The sequence below is a fragment of the Ambystoma mexicanum genome, chromosome 9 (assembly GCF_040938575.1).
Source record: "Ambystoma mexicanum isolate Mex_15411 chromosome 9, UKY_AmexF1_1, whole genome shotgun sequence".
In the NCBI taxonomy this organism is placed as follows: Eukaryota; Metazoa; Chordata; class Amphibia; order Caudata; family Ambystomatidae; genus Ambystoma; species Ambystoma mexicanum.
Window position 1 is genome coordinate 781198232 of NC_090931.1, and position 20758 is coordinate 781218989.

The 20758-nt window shown below is 47.0% G+C and overlaps 1 protein-coding gene across 6 annotated transcripts in view; it reads right to left on the reverse strand.

The window, feature by feature from the left end:
- STK17B (serine/threonine kinase 17b) overlaps window positions 1-20758 on the reverse strand; it is a 221490-nt gene that overhangs the window by 58339 nt on the left and 142393 nt on the right. For all 6 annotated transcript variants that reach the window (XM_069615705.1, XM_069615708.1, XM_069615707.1 and 3 more), the window contains one exon: window positions 13901-13949. In XM_069615705.1, the coding sequence (XP_069471806.1) occupies window positions 13901-13949 (49 nt within the window). The remainder of the gene's footprint in view (window positions 1-13900; window positions 13950-20758) is intronic.

The following is a 20758-nucleotide window of genomic DNA, read 5'->3' on the forward strand; positions in this document are numbered from 1 at the left end:
CTGGCTAGGCATGGCGAAAAAGACAACACCTGGTCCAGCGTGCAAGTTAGTGGGTCCACTCCTCTTTCCTTGGACCAGAAGCAGAATCTGGTCCATTTGCTTTTGTACTATTTATGAGTAGCCTGACTCCTAGCCCCTTGAATGATTTCAAGGTTGTCCCGAAATAGCTGGAGATGTTGTAGATTTATGTGCTCAGGTACCAGGCTGCTAGGCCTAGCCTCTTCGGAGCAGTGTCCAGGTTGGACTCTCCCGGTGGGTGCACCGCTGAGTGCCATTTGCCCTGTGCAATCGCCCACTCCCAGATGCAGAGGGTCAGCATGCATAGGGGAGGGTATCTGGAGCCCCCCACCATGCTTGTTGAGGTAGTACATGCAGGTAGAGTTGTCCGTCCAAATGCAAACTGCACTACTCCTGATTAAGGGGAGGAAAGCCTCGACTGCGAGCCAAATGGCCATCATTTCCAGCCAATTGATGTGATTTTGTTGGTCGGTCCTGGTCACAGGTCAAGTACTGAATGTGTGGCCAGGGTAGCCCCCCACCCATTGAGCAAGGAATCCGTTGTGATATGATCCGCCGTAGGCAGCCTAAATGGCCTGCCTACAAAGAGGTTCATATCCTGTCCCCACCACGTGAGTTCTTTCTGTAGGTGAGTGGGAATACTGACCGGGGCTCATTGATTACCAAAGGTCTGATCCCAGGATGCCGGAAAATGCAGCTGCAGTCTCCCCAGCAGCAGCCTGCTGTAAGGGATAGCCAGAAGGCATGGCACCAGTACACCCAGCAGGTTCTGATACCACCAGGCTGTAGTTACTGACCTGCTGAGGAAGTGAGCAACAGCAGCTTTGATCACTGCCACCTTCTCCCCAGTCGGGAACACCTTGCTCCCCTGTATCCCAGAGCAGCCCCAAAACCCTGGCGTTACGGTAGAGCTGAGACTTCTGGAAGTTGATTGAGAACCCCAGCTCATAGAGTGTACTCATGAGCCTGTCCACTGAATACCTGACCTGCTCCGGGGAACTCCCCCTAAGCCCCCCACTCCCCTCCCGTCCCCCGGACTAATCAGCCGTTGAGGTAAGGATATACATGGTGGCCCTCCAACCTGAGCAGAGCAGCCACCGCGTTGGTCTTGTGAATACCCTCTGCGCAGAATTCTGGCTGAACGGCAGCGCCTTGTATTGAAAGTGCAACCCCATGATTCGGAACCAGAGGAAGGATCAATGAGTTTGAACTAGGGGGACATGAATATAGGAGTCTTTCAGATCCAGGGAACACACCCACTCGCCCCCTGCCCACACACACAGCGAATCCGCTATAAGAGCTGGCGTCAGCATTTTGAACTTCTGCAGAGGTAGGTACACATTCAGGATGGATAGATCTAGAACCACTCGCAGGCCTGCCTGGTTCTTCTTTTGAATAGCAAAAGATGCGGGAGTAAATGCCCTGCCCCTGCTGAAGGGGAGGAACCTCCACCACTGCCTCGCTCGCCACAAGGGAACACATCTCTGCTAAGAGTGAAGGAGTCCCGATCTGTGGGAGGGGCGGGGAAAAAGGGTGGGGGACAGTAGGTGGGACAGTAGGGGAAGCCTGAAGCGACTACCAAAATCACCCACGAGTCCATAAAGCGTGCATGCCAAGCTTGACTGTGTAGGGCCAACCTGCCCATGACCAGGGTCCTGTGAATCTGAAGCAAGCTGTCATTGCTTCTTTGGGTCAGATGCGGATGACTGGGAGGGGGACTGAAAGAAGCACTTGTGCAAAGATTTCTGGTGTTTTTGCCTAGGTTTTCTTGGTGACTTGTCCGGTTGCCTGGCCCGGCGGTCCTGGAAACCCTGTAAACCGCCAAAGAACCAACCTCTGTCTGAGCAAGAGTAGCCCTGTGCAAAGGTTTTGGCGGCTGGTTTTGTGCGAATGCCCAGGGATTTGGCCGCCTGAACTGCTCTTTGTCACTCATCCGTGGTGGAATAGAACAGGTCGCCACCCTCAAAAGGCAGATCTAGGATTGTGTCCTGAACATCTATCTATCTATCTATCTATCTATCTATCTATCTATCTACACTGAATCTGAAGGCTGTCTCCATGACCATCAGTCTGGCTTCAGAGCGGCCAGAAGCACAGAAACTGCTCTCCTGAACATCCGTGAAGACCTGCTCTCCAACCTTGATACTAACCACCTTTCTATCCTCATTCTACTCAATCTCTCTTCTGCTTTTGATACGGTCAACCATGCCATCCTGCTCAACCGGCTCTGTGATAATCTGGGTATCACTGATCAGGCCCTGGCCTGGCTGACCTTTCTTTCTGACTGACCCTCCCAAGTCCAACTTGGGTCCTTCCTCTCCTCTATCTCCCTCTCTCTACCTGTGGTGTTTCACAGGGGTCTAATCTTTCTCCCTGCTTCTCAACCAATACCCGGCACCTCTCGCCCACCGCATAGCAGCTCTCTGCTCCAACTTTCAGTGTTATTCGTATGACACTCAGCTTGCTTTCAGGCTCCCCTCATCCACCTCTTCTCCCTCTCTCAACCCGGATTGTCTGTCCGCAATCCAGGAGTGGTGCGCCGCCAATAATCTTTGCATTAATGCCAGTAAGAGAGATCCTCCTCATCGGCTCACAAACACCTTCCTATCCTATCACTCTCTGGCTGCCCACTCTGGACCCTGCGCCTGCTCCCACCTATGAGGCTAAGAACCTCGGGGTCATCTCTCTTCCTCGCCCCTGATGACCTCCTGTCCGATACATGCATTGGGCACTTGGCAACCCTCTGAATTCGGGCCCAGGTCCCTGCCTATCCAGCTGCATACCCGCACTGCCTCCTGGGACTCCCTACATTTGTGGTCTGTATCTGTAACCCTACGGTCCCCTTTCCTTCACTTATTAGACACTTGTTGTCTGCACTTCTAACACTCGCACTTGCCACCTGTTGGCTGTAATACTTGTTGTGTTACGATTCCTCTCCCCTGGCACTTCTCCCGTCCACGCACCCCTGCACCTGCATAATCTCAATGTCACTACACCTAGTAAGATCTTTGTTCTTGTCCTCCCTCAGTTTCCCCTCCCTTGCTTTGTCGCGCCTTCAAACACTCGTGTATATGCGAGTTATAAATGCCATATCATATCAATTTCTTTTATAGTGCCACTCGCCCACAGGCCTCAAGGCGCTCACAGAATCAACAACAAAAAACACAAAGGGATATAAAGAAGCAAGGAATTCAGAAAGAGTAATTTAACCTGTGCCCATATCAAAGAGATACGTTTTTAAATGTTTTTTTAATTGAGCAGTCGACACACATCCCTTAAGATTGGATGGTAACGAGTTGCAAAAACTTGGTGCCCAAGCATTGAAGCTTGAGCCACCAATCTTTTTTAAAAGATTGAGGTTGATAAAGCAGAATATCTTTATTAGAACATCCACCTGAAAGGAATCCTCAAGACGAAAGTTATGCAGGAGCTTCACCTGCCAAGCATTTAAACACCAAAATGGTTTCTTTGAACCAGATTCTTTGGCTGACCGAAAGCCAGTGCAGTTTTGTGCTAGCCTCTAACACTTGGGACCGACGACCAATTCCACAAACAGTGCGTTACGGCTCCATTTTGGATCACCTGTAGGCTTTTCACATTCCCTTGGGAGGTTCCAACGAACAAGCCACTGCAATAATCCAATTTTGTATTAATAATACCTGCAGCAATCATAGCCCTATTGGACTCTGATAAATATAGACGAATCTGCCAAAACAGATGAACAAAATAAGAGCAAGAAGACTTCAGGTGAGAGACATGTTTCTTAAAAGATAGAGGAGAGTTGAATAAAACCCCCAATGTTTTGACAAAAATCAGAAACCTTGATGGTATTGCCCGCGATGAAAAAACTACTGTAAGATATCTCAAGTTGATTTAGCTTTTGGGGAGTGCTCAAAATTAGCAGCTTGGTTTTCTTACTCTTTAAATCCAGCGAGTTCATGGCCATCCAAGATGTATTGACTTAAACACTTCATTGACCCTGTCTGAGTATTTACTATAAGTACCAGATAGTTCTATCACAACCAGAGAATCGTCCGCATAATTTGCGAACTGTACACCCGTCAGGGTTGAACCTGGTCGTCTTAAGCCAGTCCTTCCTTTACATTTCTGTCACCACGCATATTGCCCTGCTAGCGTTATCTATATGCACCACAGTGGCTACCATGCTTCTGTGAGTCCCGCCTTGAAGGAGGCTTGTTTGTCGGGTGAACTGTCTGGGAGAAAGTCAGAGATTTCCCTCCACAGCCGTTGATTAGCAGCTACCAGAATGGCATCAGAGTTGGCCTGTCTGAGGTGGAGCCCTGCATTCGAGTACACCTTCTTCCCATAGGCCTCGAGCATTTTTTCTTCCGTGCCCAGTAGTGCTGAAGTTGAGATGTTCGTCGAAGAGGTCTGAGGCTTGGCGTTCATAGATGCCACTACAATGACGGACGACAGTGACTGGGGGTGAACTGACAAGAGTAGAGTGTCGCCCTCCACCTGCCTGAATTTCGCATCTAGCCTTTTATTTACCTGCTGAGTGGAGTGGGGCTTGAGCCAACCCTCCTTAGCCAGAGCCTTCAGGTCCTTCTGTAATGGGGTGCCAGATCTGGATTCTGCCTTGGTGAGCACTTGTGTCAGTTTTGCATTCAATTCATTTAAGTTTGCTAAACCGTTTGACAGATTTGATGAATACTGTTGGAAGCTGTTGAGGGGAGAGCACGGGGAGGCAGTAACCTGACCCCGCCACTGAGTGTGTCCATGCCTCTATTGCAATTGCCCTGCAAGATGCTAAATGGAGGGATTTTCTACCACCCACCGGTGTCAAATGCTCTTGGGCCTGTGGGATGTCAAGCCTTGGTTTGGTCTGCTTGTGCAGGCACGTTGCTGTGGAAAAGGTCTCCAGTTCCCATCTTTTTGGGCAGTCCTGAAGCTTGCCCTCTCCTGTCTGCATACGAGTAAGGAAGCTTCTGAATCCGCTTTTCGACTGAAGATTATTGGATGGGTAGGAATACCAGGTTGTCTGATCTGCTGGCTGAGATATTGCTGACAGGCTCTTTGCTGTGATGGTGTGGGCCTTTTCCTTTATCAGCTCTCCATCTATCGACGGGTCAAAAATATGTGGCACATCAAATGGGAGTGCCCAAACCTTTTCCTGCACCTCTGTTAAGAGTTTTGCACTTTTCAACCAGGCACTCCATCGCAGACCCAGACACATTCCTGTGGCTGCCATGTCTATATGGCCTGCAGCTGCCTCTAGTATGTCGCCAGCACCACCCTGGCATCATGTAGGCCAACCAGGAATTGCTCCTTCCTTGGACCATTTAGATCTTGTGCGAATTTCACCATTTCTCAGAGTTTTTTTATTAAATGCTGTGAAAATGGCATCACTATTAGCGTGCCTCAAGTGAAGCAAACTATTATCATAGATCTTCTTGCCCAATAAGTCCAAGGCCTTTTCCTTTCTGCCGTAGGCTGTGAGTTTACTTGGTGAAGCCCCCCAATGTTGCTTTTCCTTGATCCAGTGTGGCCGGGACCACCGCCAAGTCTGCAGGTAGGTAGTTAATAGGCACAATGCCTCCGACGAGGCCTGCCTGTACAGAGAGTCCAGTTTTTTTTTTTTACTAACCAGCTGTATGCTGGCTTTTGCCAGTATTTCTTGCTTCTGCCGAAATGTTATGCTGCAACGAAATGCTGGTGCAGTCTGCTTTTTTTGTAAAGACTTTTGAAAAGGACACCAGATTCTACCAGAGGGTTTTTTGGAAGCGGCAGTTCTAAAAATTCCAACACATCTTTTTTTGGCCTACTCCTCATCCTTATCCATTTCTTTAGTCCTGCTTGGTGCAGCCTGTGATAGCCCCTCAGGGAGGCTTGATGACCTAGGCGTCTGCTCTTGGCTTTCCAGCATAGGTGCTGATCCTGCCCTTGTTGGAGTTGTCTTAGCAGCATGGAGCATTACCTCCTTGTAGAGGTCCTTCAAGAATTCATGCATGTCAGGACCCTGGAGGAAGTGTTTGAAACTCATCATAAGTGACTCGGCCCCCTTGCACAGGAAGGACCTATGGCCTGTTCCGGTAACACGAGTGATGAGGCAATGCCTGCACCATGTATCCCCCAAAGGGAACAAAATGTGGACCGACCTTCCATGGTTGTACCCATGCATGGTTCTCTTTGTGCTTCGGCCACGTAACTCTTGGCTCAAAGCGCTTTATTTTATCCTTTTGGGAGCTCTCGCCCTCTCTTTGTGTCACCTGTGCACTCCGAGTATCCAAGGGTTCTTCGGGGGTTTTACCCAGAGATGCCGAGGCATGTCATATGAGGGAAAACAAAGGGAGACCTGGGAGTCCCTCTAGCGGCATGAACACAGCCCTTTGACCTGTTCTTGGGTGGATGCCCCCCGGGAGAGTCTCAACCAAGTCTTTAGCTCACTGTCCCTTTCACAGAGGAGAAATATACCTGCATATCAGTCTTTGTCCTGCCCAGGGGCAGTCCAGCACCGAAATGCTAGGCAATTCTCCTCTGAACAAGAGTACCAACAGCAACCCCAGACATGTGTTCCGCCTAGTCGGGCCTCATCAGTTACTAGGGGAATCCAGACGTGGGCCCCTTGCTCACTTTTCTTAGAGAGGCACAGCTCCACCACACGGATGAGGCCCAACGTCCGTTGATGTCCATGTTTTAGACAATTGATAATAAAACTGCAAACTTTGCCATCTTACTTAGTTGGTTCGATTATTTGGTGTCAGAGTTATTCTGCATACCATCCACTGCATGCGTGCTTTTCAAAGGGCTCCAAGCTCAATACCATCTAGGTTTGTGGTCGATGTACATTAAAATGGAATACGTGGATTATGCCATTGTTCTTGTTCTAAAGACTGATTTTGATTGAGTAGAGACATATCTCCTTTGGAACGTGCTTGACCAAATGGGGTTGTTTCCTAATTTGAAGAGCAATTTGATTGTTAAATGTACATAACTTGCCCAAGAGCGATATGGTCCCTTGGGTGAGGTAACTCAGACTTCCTGTGGGGGCATGAGATTCATTCCTGTGGAGGTGGGAGTCATTCAGGGCTGTGTTCTCACACCCACCCTCTTCTCCCCGTTTACTAAGGACCTGGATGTTTGGTGGAGGAGTGTGTGTGCAAACATTCCTTGCATGGCAGGGTCACCAATATCAGTCCTTTTGGCAGACAGTGCTTTCCTCCAGTCCAGGACTGGAAATGATCTAGCACAGGGGGTGAGAGGATGTAAGGAGCAGCAGGTAGCTTTGTTTGAGGATTACTGTACATCTAGGGGAATGGCAATCAACGTTGCCAGGACTAAACGCATGGTCAGGGTGAAAAACCAGAGAAACAAATCAGCTGCAGATAGGGGAGGAAGCATTGAGGGGTCTCGTCCTTATTTGAGGGCAAAATGTTCAGAATCTAGGAGTTGGGTGATCAGCTGCCTAAATCCGTTAAAACTATTGGCCAGGTTGGGGGGAGCAATCGACCGGTTTCATTTTTGTTTTGCAGCTAGGTTGACTGTTGCCCCCATAGAGGGCTAAAGAGCCAAAGCGATGCCAGATGCTGTATATGCAGCCGAACTCTGGGGCTAGGTTAGTGACCCTCGACGGATGGTGGCAGAGAATGCTACAGCAACTGGGGGTTGGTACCACAATGCTACATCCCAAAATGGCACTCCATAGACAAGGTGGCTGGGCTAAAGCCCATAGATCATTGGGTGAGGTTGTGGCTAAATTCTAGAGCTGCGGTCTATCTGGAACACATGCTGGAAGTGAGATTGCTGCATAAGGCTGTTGAGTTTCCTTGGTTTAGACACCCAAGCTGACACTAACTGATGTTCAAAGGGTGTTTATTCAGGAATGTTACAGAAGTCGTGGACTGAAAGATGTGGCCGAGTCAGAGGTTGTACCAACGCTCGGCCAGAAGGATGTGACAAATCCAGGGAATTCCCCCTTCTCGCAAAAAGGGGGAGCCCCCCCCATTTGGGAATAGGGAGGTGAGCCTGCTATGCTTAACACCCCTTAAGGTACAGGGCAAGTGGGAGCTTACTGCGGGCGATTCCCCCCCTTAGTGCACAAGGAATCCCCAAACAAGGGTTTTACGCCACCTCCCTTTAATATAGAATCCCAAGTCTTTGTTCGTTATATGGGAATTGAGCATGGCAGTAAGGTAGATGGCCTTTTTAAAAAAGTGGATGGTTGCGTTTCTGGCCTGTATTTGTTGCAGTCCTTGCATGAAGAGTGGAACCAATGGAATCTCCCATCTCGTTCCACATAGAAACAAAGGTCCCAGGACCCAGCCAGAGGGCGAGAGGCAGCCCTGCGGGCCGATGCAGAGGAGGAAACTTTCCCTCTTAGGAGGAGGCAGAGCCACACAGACGGCGTGATGGGTATAGAACAGGGAAGCGTGTGGAGCACTACTAGGAAAGCGGGGAGCCCAAGGAGCTCTGAGCCACTGAGGAAAAGTGAAGCAAATACACGCCATACGCAGCCTGCCGGCGTCCTACCTAACCAGCGCCGAAGTCCTGTCAATCCAAGATGGGAGGAACCAACACCAGAGACCTGACTGCGAATATCAGAACGCGCAGTTGTACGCTGGCTGGAGGGACCGCCTCCCTCAACAAGGACAGCCGAAAGAAAGCAGGTATGTGGCACAGACTGAGGAGTGTGTGGAGGGCATAACATAGCCCACACCGAGCTGAGAATCCAGATACACCATGAGGGGGTGAGAAAATAAAAATGAAGCAGGGCTGAGAAGTCACATAACCCAGGATGGGCTGAGAATAAAGACACCTCACGAGGGGGCGAGAAAACCAATAGCTGAAGAGACAGGTAGCCCAAGCTGGACTAAGACCCAAGATACCTCACAAAGGGGTAAGACATCCCACAACCCAAACAAGGGTGAACAAGGGAAAAGCACAAAATGCAATGGGACACAAGAGACCCCGAGCTGGGGTGAAAGACATTTTCAGTTACGTAAATACAGGCAAACTCAGATCACTAGCGCCCGTTTTCCCGGATGAGAACACATCCAGAGACATTGGATAGGTTTGGAGTTTGAACAGTTTGAATGGCCTAGCCAAGCCGATTGGCTGGTAGAAAGAATGAAAACATGGGAGGTGAGCCAGACCAAATACCAAGGGGAAAAGAGAAAGACTAAAAGACATTTGAATTACAGCAGCAAGCCTGCGGCCTGAGAAAGCACAAAGAACCCTATGGGTGGGGGGTCCGACAGCCAACCACCACTAGCCAAGACAAGGGGGACTTATTCTTTATTAGGCTAAGTTTTGTTATCTTTTTGTAATAGTGGTAAAGCAGATGGTGGGATAGCAGAGGTTTGGGCAGAGGACATCATTTTTGTAAAACAGCCTGACAAGCACTGTTTGTTTTTCTTTGAATATTTGGGAACTTTTAGGGATAGAATAGGCATTTTCCTTTAATAAAAATACTCTGTTGCCCTCACGTCTTCTTCTTGTCCTCCTATGGATGACTTACCACAAGGGTTTTGGGGGGATTTGGCAGTCAGGCGTCCCTTGCTAACTATATTCCCTCGGTTTTCTACTACCCTAGCCCAGGGTTTTCTACTACCCTAGCCCAGACGTCCATAATCGGCGTTAATGCTACCGTAAGGTGATACCTCCTGTCTGTTGGTCCAATTGCTGCAGTGTTACCCCTGAATGATGTTTGACTCCCTAGTGACCTTATAGTGGTCCTTTTCCTACCCCCACCGCACCTTCACTCATGTTGTCAGACCTTACCGTATGCTATGGGAGTGTTGGCAGATGGGTCCTTGCGTCAGTGTACCGCCATCATAGGGCCTGACCTTGGAACCGTCAGATGTGGTGTAGACGTCCTCCAAGATGGCGCTGGGGGAACACAAACTTCCCAGATGATTTAATTCAAGATGGCTACCGCCACCCCATGCATAGGTACTGTGTGTTGCAACTCCACGTTGCCGCCACATTCCTTGTTCCCAGCTCCCTTGTGTTTCAAGTCCCTCCTTGTCCCTTGCCCTCCTTCTGTAGATGGTTAGTTCAAGAGGTTCCCTCTGCTCTCGTCTCTGTATGTCCTGCCCAGTGCTGGGTCTCGTCATTCTATAAGCTGACTCTGTCCATGGATCGTCTACCTTTAGGCAAAAGGTCTTCAGCCAAGCAGCTCTTCACTCTACTTCACTCTACACCCACATGGGTCCCAAGCTTCATCAGGTTCTCTCCCTTCTTTGGGAGTTTTGGGGCCTGACCTCATTCGAGCCAATGAAAGGCACCGGAATGTCCACTTTGTCGGTCATGGTGCAAGGGAGGGGGGGGGGGGGGAAATCGGCCCCATCTCTTTGCTGCAAAAAAGTGCACCCCTGGGCAGGTATGGTGTATTGATGAGACATGTGGTCGAGGTTCTCACCACGCATGTCCAACCACACCTTGCCGTTGTATGCAGGTGTACCCACAGTGTTCTCTTTCCGTCCATGCTACTGTCCCTCAGATGTTTACACTCTGCCTTCCTACCTCCTCCCTTAGATGTTAGCTTCTTTCCACTTCTTACCTTCCTCCTTCTCCACTTGCTACTACCACCATCTTTCATTACAGCTATCCTACTCCATCTATCTATTCCTCCACTACCACTCCACCTCTTTGCTTCTTTACCGCCATCTCTCCACTACTGCTACTTCTACCTCACTACAACTTCTCCACCACTTCTACTACTAACACCCCCACCACCACTGCTATCCCTCTATTACCACTCCTCACTACCACTCCCACCTGTATTTCCAACTGCTACTCTTATTACACTAACGCTTCTCCCTTTCTCCCTGCTACTACACACTACCTTCCACTACAACTCCCTACTATGGCTTCTCACTCCCACTATTACCACTACCACCTTTCTCCTTCCACTACCACTCTCGCTCCATTACCTCTTGCCTTTCACTACTACCCACTTCACACTACTACTGCCTCATCATGCACAGTCACTCTACAGTCTCCTTTCCCAAAACTAGCCTACACACTTCTCCACTCTTTCCACCTGCTGGTCTTTTGGACCTTGTCCACTCCAGCAGACTGACCTCACCCACTATACCACCACTAAACCTTTACCAGGCTACTTTTTAAATAACCCTCCGCCGCTTAGGATTGACCAACTTCCCCTTATCAATCAATTTACCTGGTCTGTGGTGGTGTGGCGGGGAAGGGCTTGAGAGGCTTCAAAACGACTAAGCCCCCGCCTCCTGTGACCCTGCCACAATCTGAACATGTAAATTCCAACAATCCATAAGGGGTTACTGTGCCTCATTTTGATCTTCACATAGGCCTTTTCTTAATACAATATTCCGTGGTGGGCTAGTGAGTTTCTCCTCTGGAAGATGTGCTGGTTGGTGTTTTGCCCACTGGAGCCCTGCTCCTCTTTGTAAAGATGTGTCTGCCTAAGGCCTTCCTGTGATATCCTGCACCTTGCTGAAGCTGCGCTAATTAGCTAAGGTGCGTTTTACCTGCTGCCTACGGTGGCCTCAACTTCTCGGCCTCCCAGCTTCTTTGTTACTGCGGACAGCCTCGGCTCCCAGTTGTGCAATGGCAGCGCTGCATCCACACATCCTTGCGGCTCCCGCCTGCCTTTTGTTAGATTGCCATACAGGGCAGCTGCAGTCAGCATCCAACTTTGCAGCGGAGTCCCACCAATTCATCAGCCTCGTAGCCATTGCAGGTAAGTTGGGGCTGGGAGGGGGTCCTCCCGCATGCACTGCTACACACTGAGGGGGGTTAGGGCTCACTTACCCTAGCATCCCTGACATAACCTGGTAGTAGACCCCATCACAGTACCCTCAACAAATGGCTAAAAAGGTTTTGGAGATTCTAAAGGATGCATATTTGCACCACTGTCAGGGCTTCATATCAAAACATGTCACTGTCTGCTATGGGTAAAGCGTATGCAAACAAAGACTAGTTCACTGAGGGAGGAGTACTGGGGGCAGCGGTTCCAAAACAGGTAAGGAGGTTATACGTTCTGGCTGGAGTGAGTCCTGTTGGTTCTCCGAGTTTAAAATGGAAATGGGAAAGCAACTTCCGAGTCTTGCTGCAGAACAAGGGTTTTCTTCCCCTGAAGAGTGCCAGTCAGTGGCTGGTGGCTGTAATAAATGCTTTGTGGTGAGCATGGAAAATTAGCGTGAAGGCTGTCCTGGGACTAAAAGTAGGAAGGCATCGATATCAAGAGTGACTGGGGTCCCTTTTGGAGAGCATGATTGGCCTACATGCACGAGTAGGTTGCTTTGTCGTACATGTCATCAAGAACAAGGAATGTAATGCTTAGATCATTCATATGGCTCCCTTATCCTTCATTTTGGTACTGTAATGGATGGATGGATGGATGGATTCCTACAGGTTTTCCTTCTTATTCGTATTTGCAATTCCTTGTACACACTTCATTACTCGCATCTGTATAAATTGTTCTCTCCTGAAAAAAAGATTGTTTTGATGATGTGGATCACCCATTTTGATAATTCAGAAAGTAGTGACATCAATTCAGGTTTAACCTACTTAAACTGTAGAAGTGGCAAGTATATAGGTGGTACTGGGCTTGTATACTAATTGAACTTTTCACAATTGACCTCGGGAGAATTGACCTAATTTAGAAGGTCAATTAGGACATAAATGCGGGGGGGAAACTCCCTGCTTCCCCATCCCACCCAAAAAACCCTGCAACTCTCTACCCTTATATTATTTATAATCCAAAACCAACCCAATACATATATAAAATAATATAAAGGTCAATTGTGCAGAAGATCAATTAGGACCACTATAATTAGGCAAATTGTGCAAAAGGTCAATTGTAAAAGGTCAATTTGGGTAATACCGGTACTGGCACGCGGTACACCTTTTGACAAAGCATTGAAAGTACCTCTGCAGCTAAGATCTGCAAAATACCCAAATACAGGAATCCATGAGAAGTATAACTATTAACAAACATTCTTGCTGGAAGAAATCTAGTGAAACAATCTAGGCAGCTTGGAGAACTGCAGTAAGGCTCCTTAGAGTATTGGCTTGAGTGTGGTCTTCAGACATCATCCTGTAAAATGTATTGATATGTTATGCTACTGTGATGGACCAGGTTATGCGTGCCCTGGACATGCTTACAGAATGGGCCCTGAGAAGACATGCAGTTACTGAAACTATTAAACTAGTGCACTGAACTGCTCAAAAACAAAAAGGAAGCAATTCATAGTTAGCGTTTCTTTTCAGCAAGCCCCACAGGTCTTTTGTGAATGTATACCAGCGATATGATAGTAGATACGGTTCAGGTTGAAATTGTCCTGATGGCTAATCAAGCCAGATTCAACAGAGGTAGGTGGGCTAGCGTATTCTCTTTCAAACTGGAACTCATTGGAAAAGAAACTCCTTCCCATTGCACTTAAAGGAAGATTGAGCACTGTGGAATACAGTTCAGAAATAAAGAAAGGAGTCGAAGAGGCATCTTGTGCATTTATTTTTGTATTTATTTGACATTTATAGAGCGGCTGTGGACCACATACCGTATGTACAATTATGTGCTATGGGAAACTAGGGTTGTGGTGTGAACTCCGGCCTCTCACCCATTTATACTGGCAACAGAAAATAGCATTTCATTCTGCTCAGGTCAGTGGGAAAACAATCCAAAAGTCACAAAAGACTATCAAGCATGCGTGCATGGAAGGGTGGTGCCAAGTGCTTGAGAGAGATGCACGTTTGGCTTCTATAAATGCAGCATTGGAAAATGTTAAAAAGAAAATAAATAATAATAATATTAAAAAAAAAAAATCGACATTAACCAACTAGTGCTGCAAATGACAATGTGCTCGGAATAGAGAACAGTCATCAAAAGGACAGCATCCATGCAAGATGGCCAAGGCCCCATGTATTAAATATAACTTACCATAAGTCTGTTGTAAGAGTGATGGGTTCATAACTCAGGATTTCCGGAGCTGTGAAATTAATAAGAAACACAAGAACATGACAAGATTATCTAAAGAGTACACTGAAAACTGATTTGTAACGCCTCTCGTTCTGACATAAAATCCTACTTCATTGAAATTAAAAAAAGATATTGAATGACTGTAAAAAAACAAAAGCAAATTATGCACTCACAAAAAGGGAACAATATGTGCATACTCTGCCTCAAGCTTAGCCTTCGTGCACCAACTGACTTTGTGCAGCTCAATCAATTTCATTTGATGCCAAGAAGGCTTTAAGCGCAAGAAAAATTGATGCGATAGGCTGATGTGTATCTGATGTTAAGAATACCTCGGGATCCCTGAAGGAGATGCAATGCCTAGAAGCCGGATTGCTTGGCATCATTAAGATATTCTCTTGATAGTCCTCTTCTTCACCCCAATCAATGCTCTATAAGAAGCAGTATATTGCCCCCGATCCAAGACATGCATTTATCGGAACATCAATCCTTTCCAATTCAAAAATTAGAAATGTAAAAGCGATTAATTTGGGAGTGACAAATTAAGGATGTCAGGTTTGACGATTCTCTTAGCCGGTTGTCGAGGTTTAGGCAAATTTGCTTTTCTTTCTCATGTAAGGGACTCCTATCATCATTTGCTCTGGGAATCCCTTGGGCACCGAATTTAAACCAATAGAAAGCTTCAGATTGATGATGAACACCCTGTGATGAAGCCAAAGGTTTGATGCTAAGGAGCGGGACTGGGTTGGCAATGGGGGCCGCCGAAAGGCCATCACCTGCTCCATAATACAGTCCCCAGAGGAGGTATAGGGTGGATCCGCTAGGCTCACCATACCACTCCTAGCCTCATGCATCCAAGGATTCCCCTACTCGACTTCCTGTAAAACGGTTACTGCAGTAAAGTGTCAGAGAATTAGGTGGAAAACCAAGTTGTTTCCCGAACCGGCATGGTTTACAGAAAGGCACTGATTTGCACGTTTTGCTTGCAGAAACAACCTCTTTTATGGTCCAGTGAACCTCTGAATAGAGATAATTTACACAAAGGCAGTACGGAGGACAGAGAAGCCTACAGAAGAAGCATTCAATCAAATGAATTCAAAATGACAGATGCAACACCAAACAATTGGGGGGAAAAGTAGTTTGAGCCGCCAATACTGAATCAAAAGCCACGCTCTCACTGCTCGCCTAGCTGAGCAAACAGGCCATTATAACCCAGATACCCAATCTTGCTGATCTATAAAGGGGGGCGGGACAGATAAGCACGTGGGATTTACATTCATCAATAAAGGTGAAGTATGGTGGCGTGGTGAGCAGATAAAGGATAGGAGAGAGCGTGGAGATGAGGGCAGAGCTGACAGGAGGAGAAAGGAGCAGAGCAGATAAGGAGAGACTGGAGAAGAGGATAAGTCGAAAGAAAGAATGGGCAAGAACAGGTGGCAGTTGAGGAGAGGTGGAAGAAGGAACAGCTGGTAGGCCACCTCAAAGCCCCAGTGCATTAAAGCAGGTATGTAGCCAGGTGATTAAGAGGCCTCCAGAACGTAGCATATATCACTTGAGAAGTCAGGCCTTGGGCAAGAACTGGAGGGGTGGTTAGGGATGTTCCGATTCCCCAGGGGACAGTCAGCAGCGCACAATTCAGACTCTGACCTTGAGGGGTTACATAGCGGTACCCAGTAGGGGAGTCCAGTCCAGGAGCATCCATGTAGGAATCTGATAAAACTTGCAATAGTTAAGAAACACTCTAATAAAAGCCAAGAAATGTGTGGATCGCTATAAATCCCAGAGACAGAGTGACTGTCTGCCAAGGAAGCAATGTTGAATTGAAGGGTGCTGGATGCAGGCATGGGAGGAATTTGAAATTGACAACCTCAGGGAATTGTGAAGGACCAATAACAAATTCTTCTGTGTATCGAATAAATCTTACAGTGACCCTTTACACAGGTGCAAGCCTTTTCTTGATCCCTGGGCCGTGAGATGGATTTCCCACCCCCCCCCATTATAAACCGGAGTTGCTGGGGGTGGGAGGCTAAATCATAATATGTCGTCATGTGACCCCCAAATCTACAGCCTCTACCCAATTCCTATGCTGCAGTGTTGGCAAAAGCTTTCCCAATGGGCACATCTTCAAGAGCTTGATAGTGAAACACAGAATTTCTATATTAAAGTGAAGGACAGGCCCCGTCCCCCATTCTATTAAAAACCTGGAGGAAAAGTGTTCCTTTACTAACTCAGAGTAGCATTACAGCATAACTGCTTTTCTCAAGAATCTTCAGGAAAATAGTAATTAAACAAATGGCCATTACATGACCATTTGTTCCACTTCAAATCAATTTCTGTCTCCAATAGGCTATTCTCAGACATCACTTGATTTTTCTTTGAGGCAATGAAACTTCCAATTTGAATACCTTCTGCACAAAGTCAGAACCACAACTAGACAATGCTTGCTGTCTCACCAACCTTATAACACGGTTGGCTGTTCCTGCAAACCAACCAAACGGGCAGACAATACCCCAGTCAGTTCAGGGGTGCGTAACCGGGAATCATTGCAAGGCAAACCAAGAAAACACTGCTCCATGTTAAGGATCCTATTGTAGATAGCGGAGCCTGAGCCTTAAAGCTACCACATGCCTCATCTCGTCACACCACGAGCATACTTTTCACTGTTTAATTGCAATGGTGGGAGAAAACGTTGGCTCAATTTCGTTAAGAGCATCACAATGTATTAAACGTTAGTGCAAAATCTATATTCTGTATCAAGACTGGATGCTCATACGATGCTCGTTTAAAGTTTACTCACCACTATCTGAGCCACTTGGATGAGAAGCTTAAAAACATTTATAGACCGATTCAAATGGACTATTCCACTGCCATCAGGCTACTCTCTAATCGAACCCGCTTCAAGTCATCAGACGATGCAAAACTTAGGATATTTCGGAAACACCGGATGTAACAGATTTCAGTTCTGTCTTTGCACTAAAGATATGAAATGGAATGCCTTTGGGTGAAAAACATTCCCTACATATGTGGCTTTGACGTGTGAAACCCTCTTACACAAAGTAAGGCACTGCAAACTTTGCTGACGGCACCCATCTACAGACGCAGTCATCTGGCCTATCTGAAAGGTCTGCAAAACCTTCACGTACTGGAGGCTTGAATACCCATGACCAAGCTTTAGAAACCTAATTTCTTTTAATTGCATGCACACAAACGGCATGTGCTGCTGCTGGATCCAGGGTATCTTTGCTTTTTTTGGCTAGCAATGCCAAAATGTTCACCACATGCACTGCTCTATAAGGATGGATGCCCTCCTCGAAACACCAGCTACATTCTGATAAACCATTCAGCTTCACCCGAAATACCTGGCTTTCCCCAGATGCACCAGAAATTGCACAGGCCTCTAGCACCAGGAATCCTTCCAGCACCACAATGGACGATCGGTATAAAATCCAGAAGAATATGTGCATGCAGGGGGAGGGGCGATTAGAAGAATGTACAGGTAGTTCAAACAGGAACTGTAACCAGGCTTGCATTCTGAAAGCCGGCATAACTAAAACCAACTTTGTACTTGGGTCCAAAAATCATTGCGATTGGAGTAAACATGAATTCAATTTCCAGACCCAAAACCTGAAGGAAAGTATCTGTCGCTGCTGCTTCCTGAGTCTGATCTCCAACTGAAAATAAAAAATAGTCTAATAACCTGTTAAGCCTTGAGTAAACAGATCAGTGCGTCATGGTCCTCACCTTTCCAACTTCCAGATAAAATAACTGTCTATCCATTAGTCACATGAACCCATCAAATACCTTTAATTCCAGTATGCAACCATAATGGTTTGCAAAACAGATGTTCTCCTTTCAAGGAACTAATCTTTTCCAGGTGCCAAAAATCCTTATCCATCTCCATAGGCAACTTGGACCTCGCACTGGTTGAACTATCCGACATCCTTGATACGGTCCGACATCCTTGATACGGTCAATCTTCAAAAGAATATTTCACTCGGTCTTGGGTCAAAAATTTGATTGCAAAAGATTCCACCCTGAGTTCTGGACAAATTAAATGCGGATTAGCTCTCTCTTTGACTACTTGGATTCCAGTTACAACTACTCTGAACCAGCACCCCAGCCTGGCTTCGATCAGTAGGTCCCGGGAGATCAAAAAACCTCTCCAGTATTAGGCTTCCATCTGCATGAGCCACCAGAACATCTGTTTTCGCCTCCTCGTATAATGGGATTGACTATTTGTATGACAGACAACATCTAACGTAACACATTTAGCCGTTGCAAGGCCAAAGATTCAAAAGGGCCAGGGACAATAGCTTCAATTGAGAACATTGGAAATTTACCAGCCAGCTACAATTTAGTGCCAATCTGATACCCTTCCACTTTGCCTGGACTTTAGCAGGCGTAAGGATGAGCTTTGGTGCCACAGAGACACCTCAGGAATTACAACTACTACAATGGCAGAAGCTCTTACTTCTTAATTTATAAAAAAAAAGCCCAAACATTGCAGGACTACTTTTGATTTGACCCGAGAAGCCAGTGACTGTCCAGGGACATGAACAGCAAATGCACAAATCGACCAGATTACGTGCTCCCCTAATCTGGCCATTACCAGCCTGAAACGCTTAGTAAAGCACCAGGGAGTGGAGAGAAATCCAAAGTAGGGACATGTCAATCACACTTTTGCCACTCCCCTTCTGAACTGCAGGAATAAACTGAAGTTTGTAAACCAGAACTAGCAAATGGGCCCCCTTGCGATACAGCCAAACTAGCTGGAAAAGGGGCATCCCTTCCATTGTGAAATGCCGATACATAAGCAATGCGGCCAGGACTTGAGATTTAGTACTGTCCTTCACAGTTTTCTTTGGACCACCCCATTTTGCTTAGAAAACTTCCTGGGGGCCAGATAGCTTGCATTTCCCTGTCCACTACAGTCTCTCTCGCTAATTTTCTCCTCCATGAACACGAGTTTCTTGAAAAACTCAACCCAAAACCATTCACCATCTCCAAATCCGAAGGCTCTCGGTCGATCGTCTACCAATTTAATTACCAACCTGCGCCCCAATCCACTGGTGCTGCACTGTGACCCTCCAAGCTCACCTGCAATGATGGCTTTCTTCTTGTTGGCACCTCTCTAGTATTTAGTTCTGCCCTTCCTTCAGGAGCAGATGAAGAAATAAGCTCTAGAGCTGGTCTTGCCAGTGACTGAAGCGGCTGCACGAGCAGGCCAGAACTCAGCCAATCCTCCAGAAAACCATGGGAGAAAACTCTCTCCACAACAAACTTTAGGCTTTGTCTAGCACTGCAGTGCTAAAGAATGTGGTAATCTCATTCATGAACAAGTCTACGATGAGCTACCAGTTTGCCTTTCCTGTCGCTTCCAATCGTGCAAGTGCACCCAGTCAGTGGAGACTAGGGCAATTGCAGAGAGAGCCACTCTTTGGTTATTTCTAGTGCCGTGAAGGTGGGTGGGTGTTGGGCCCTGAGGCAAGTGCGAGAGAGGACTGGCGGGGGTGCCCAAGACCAGTGAGACGCCGAGGTACACCAGGCGGCCAGTCAGCAAGCTGTAAGGAAGAGGAGGGAGAGATGGAGAGAGCAGAGAGCTAGGGTAGAGGGAGAGCGAAGGATGAGGAGAAAAGGAAGCTCTTGAGAAGTTTCCGGAACTTAAGAAGGTCAGACTCAAGATGGATGCGGCAAGGAGGCTATTCCAGGAGAGGCACCTGCTGAGATAAGGATCTCCCTCCAAATCTCTGCTTGGAGAACCAGCTCACAAGCAGAAGATATTGGTGTACATGTGGATTTGTTTGACATTAGTCTCTGTGAGGAGCCAGGAATGAGACTCTGACACAATGGATTCATAGTTTTGGTCAAAGTCTTGTTAAAATAAAAGGGGTTCGGGAAATGCCTCTCTGTCCCTGCACTAGAGGCATTTCCCTACCTAAAACCAAAACTATGGGCCTGTAAATCTCCAAAGCAAAACTGTCCTGTTTCCCAAGTACTATTCTGACACTCGCACTCCAACAAAATCAACTCTAAAGGTGAAAAGGGTATTGTGTTTGACCTTGAGTGATTTATAAACGTTCAAAAGAAAAATGTGTAACTCCAACACAAAAGTTCCAGTAGAACAGAGTTCATTCTTTCAGAGGGCGACTCCCCTTCTCCTGAATTTCTCTTCTTTCCGATGTATTTCCAAAATACATAATTTCCTTGATTTTATCTTACTCCACAATGCAACTGTTATAAAAAAACAACTCTTTATCTTGTTAGGATACCTGGTGTACTCTCACGCCAGGTTTTCACTCCTCGTTTCCTTGGTTTCACAAAGCCTTCAGCTAGTCCGGATACATCTTTCTCAGGCCTCTTTTAGCTGATGTATGTCTTGTATATTGTTCAGTTTTCCCTTGCCTGGTGGGTTTCCTTAACAGGACTTTCCCCATGTATACATATTTGCACTTGCCTGGTATACTCCCCTGCCTGGGCTTTCTTTAAAGTCTCTTTACAGCTTTAGTTTGCCTGGTGCACTCTCCTTCCACAGCTTTTCTGACATGTGCTCTGCGCACACTTTTAAACATAGTATTCTCTTGAGTTTTCTTTCTCTAACAGAACCTGCCTGGTACACTATCCTGCAAAGGCTTTTCTTCAATGTGTATTGCATACACTTATAGAACCTAAAGTTTGTTACTTCTCATTCGCTTTCCCTTTTAACAAAATGGTTCAGTATTTCCTTCTCTTTCAAGTACTTCATTAATCTCTTTCACATTTACTTGCCTTCGGCATGTCTGCCCTGGTGTCCCTGCTGCCCTTTCGGGGACTCCTCGGCTCTCG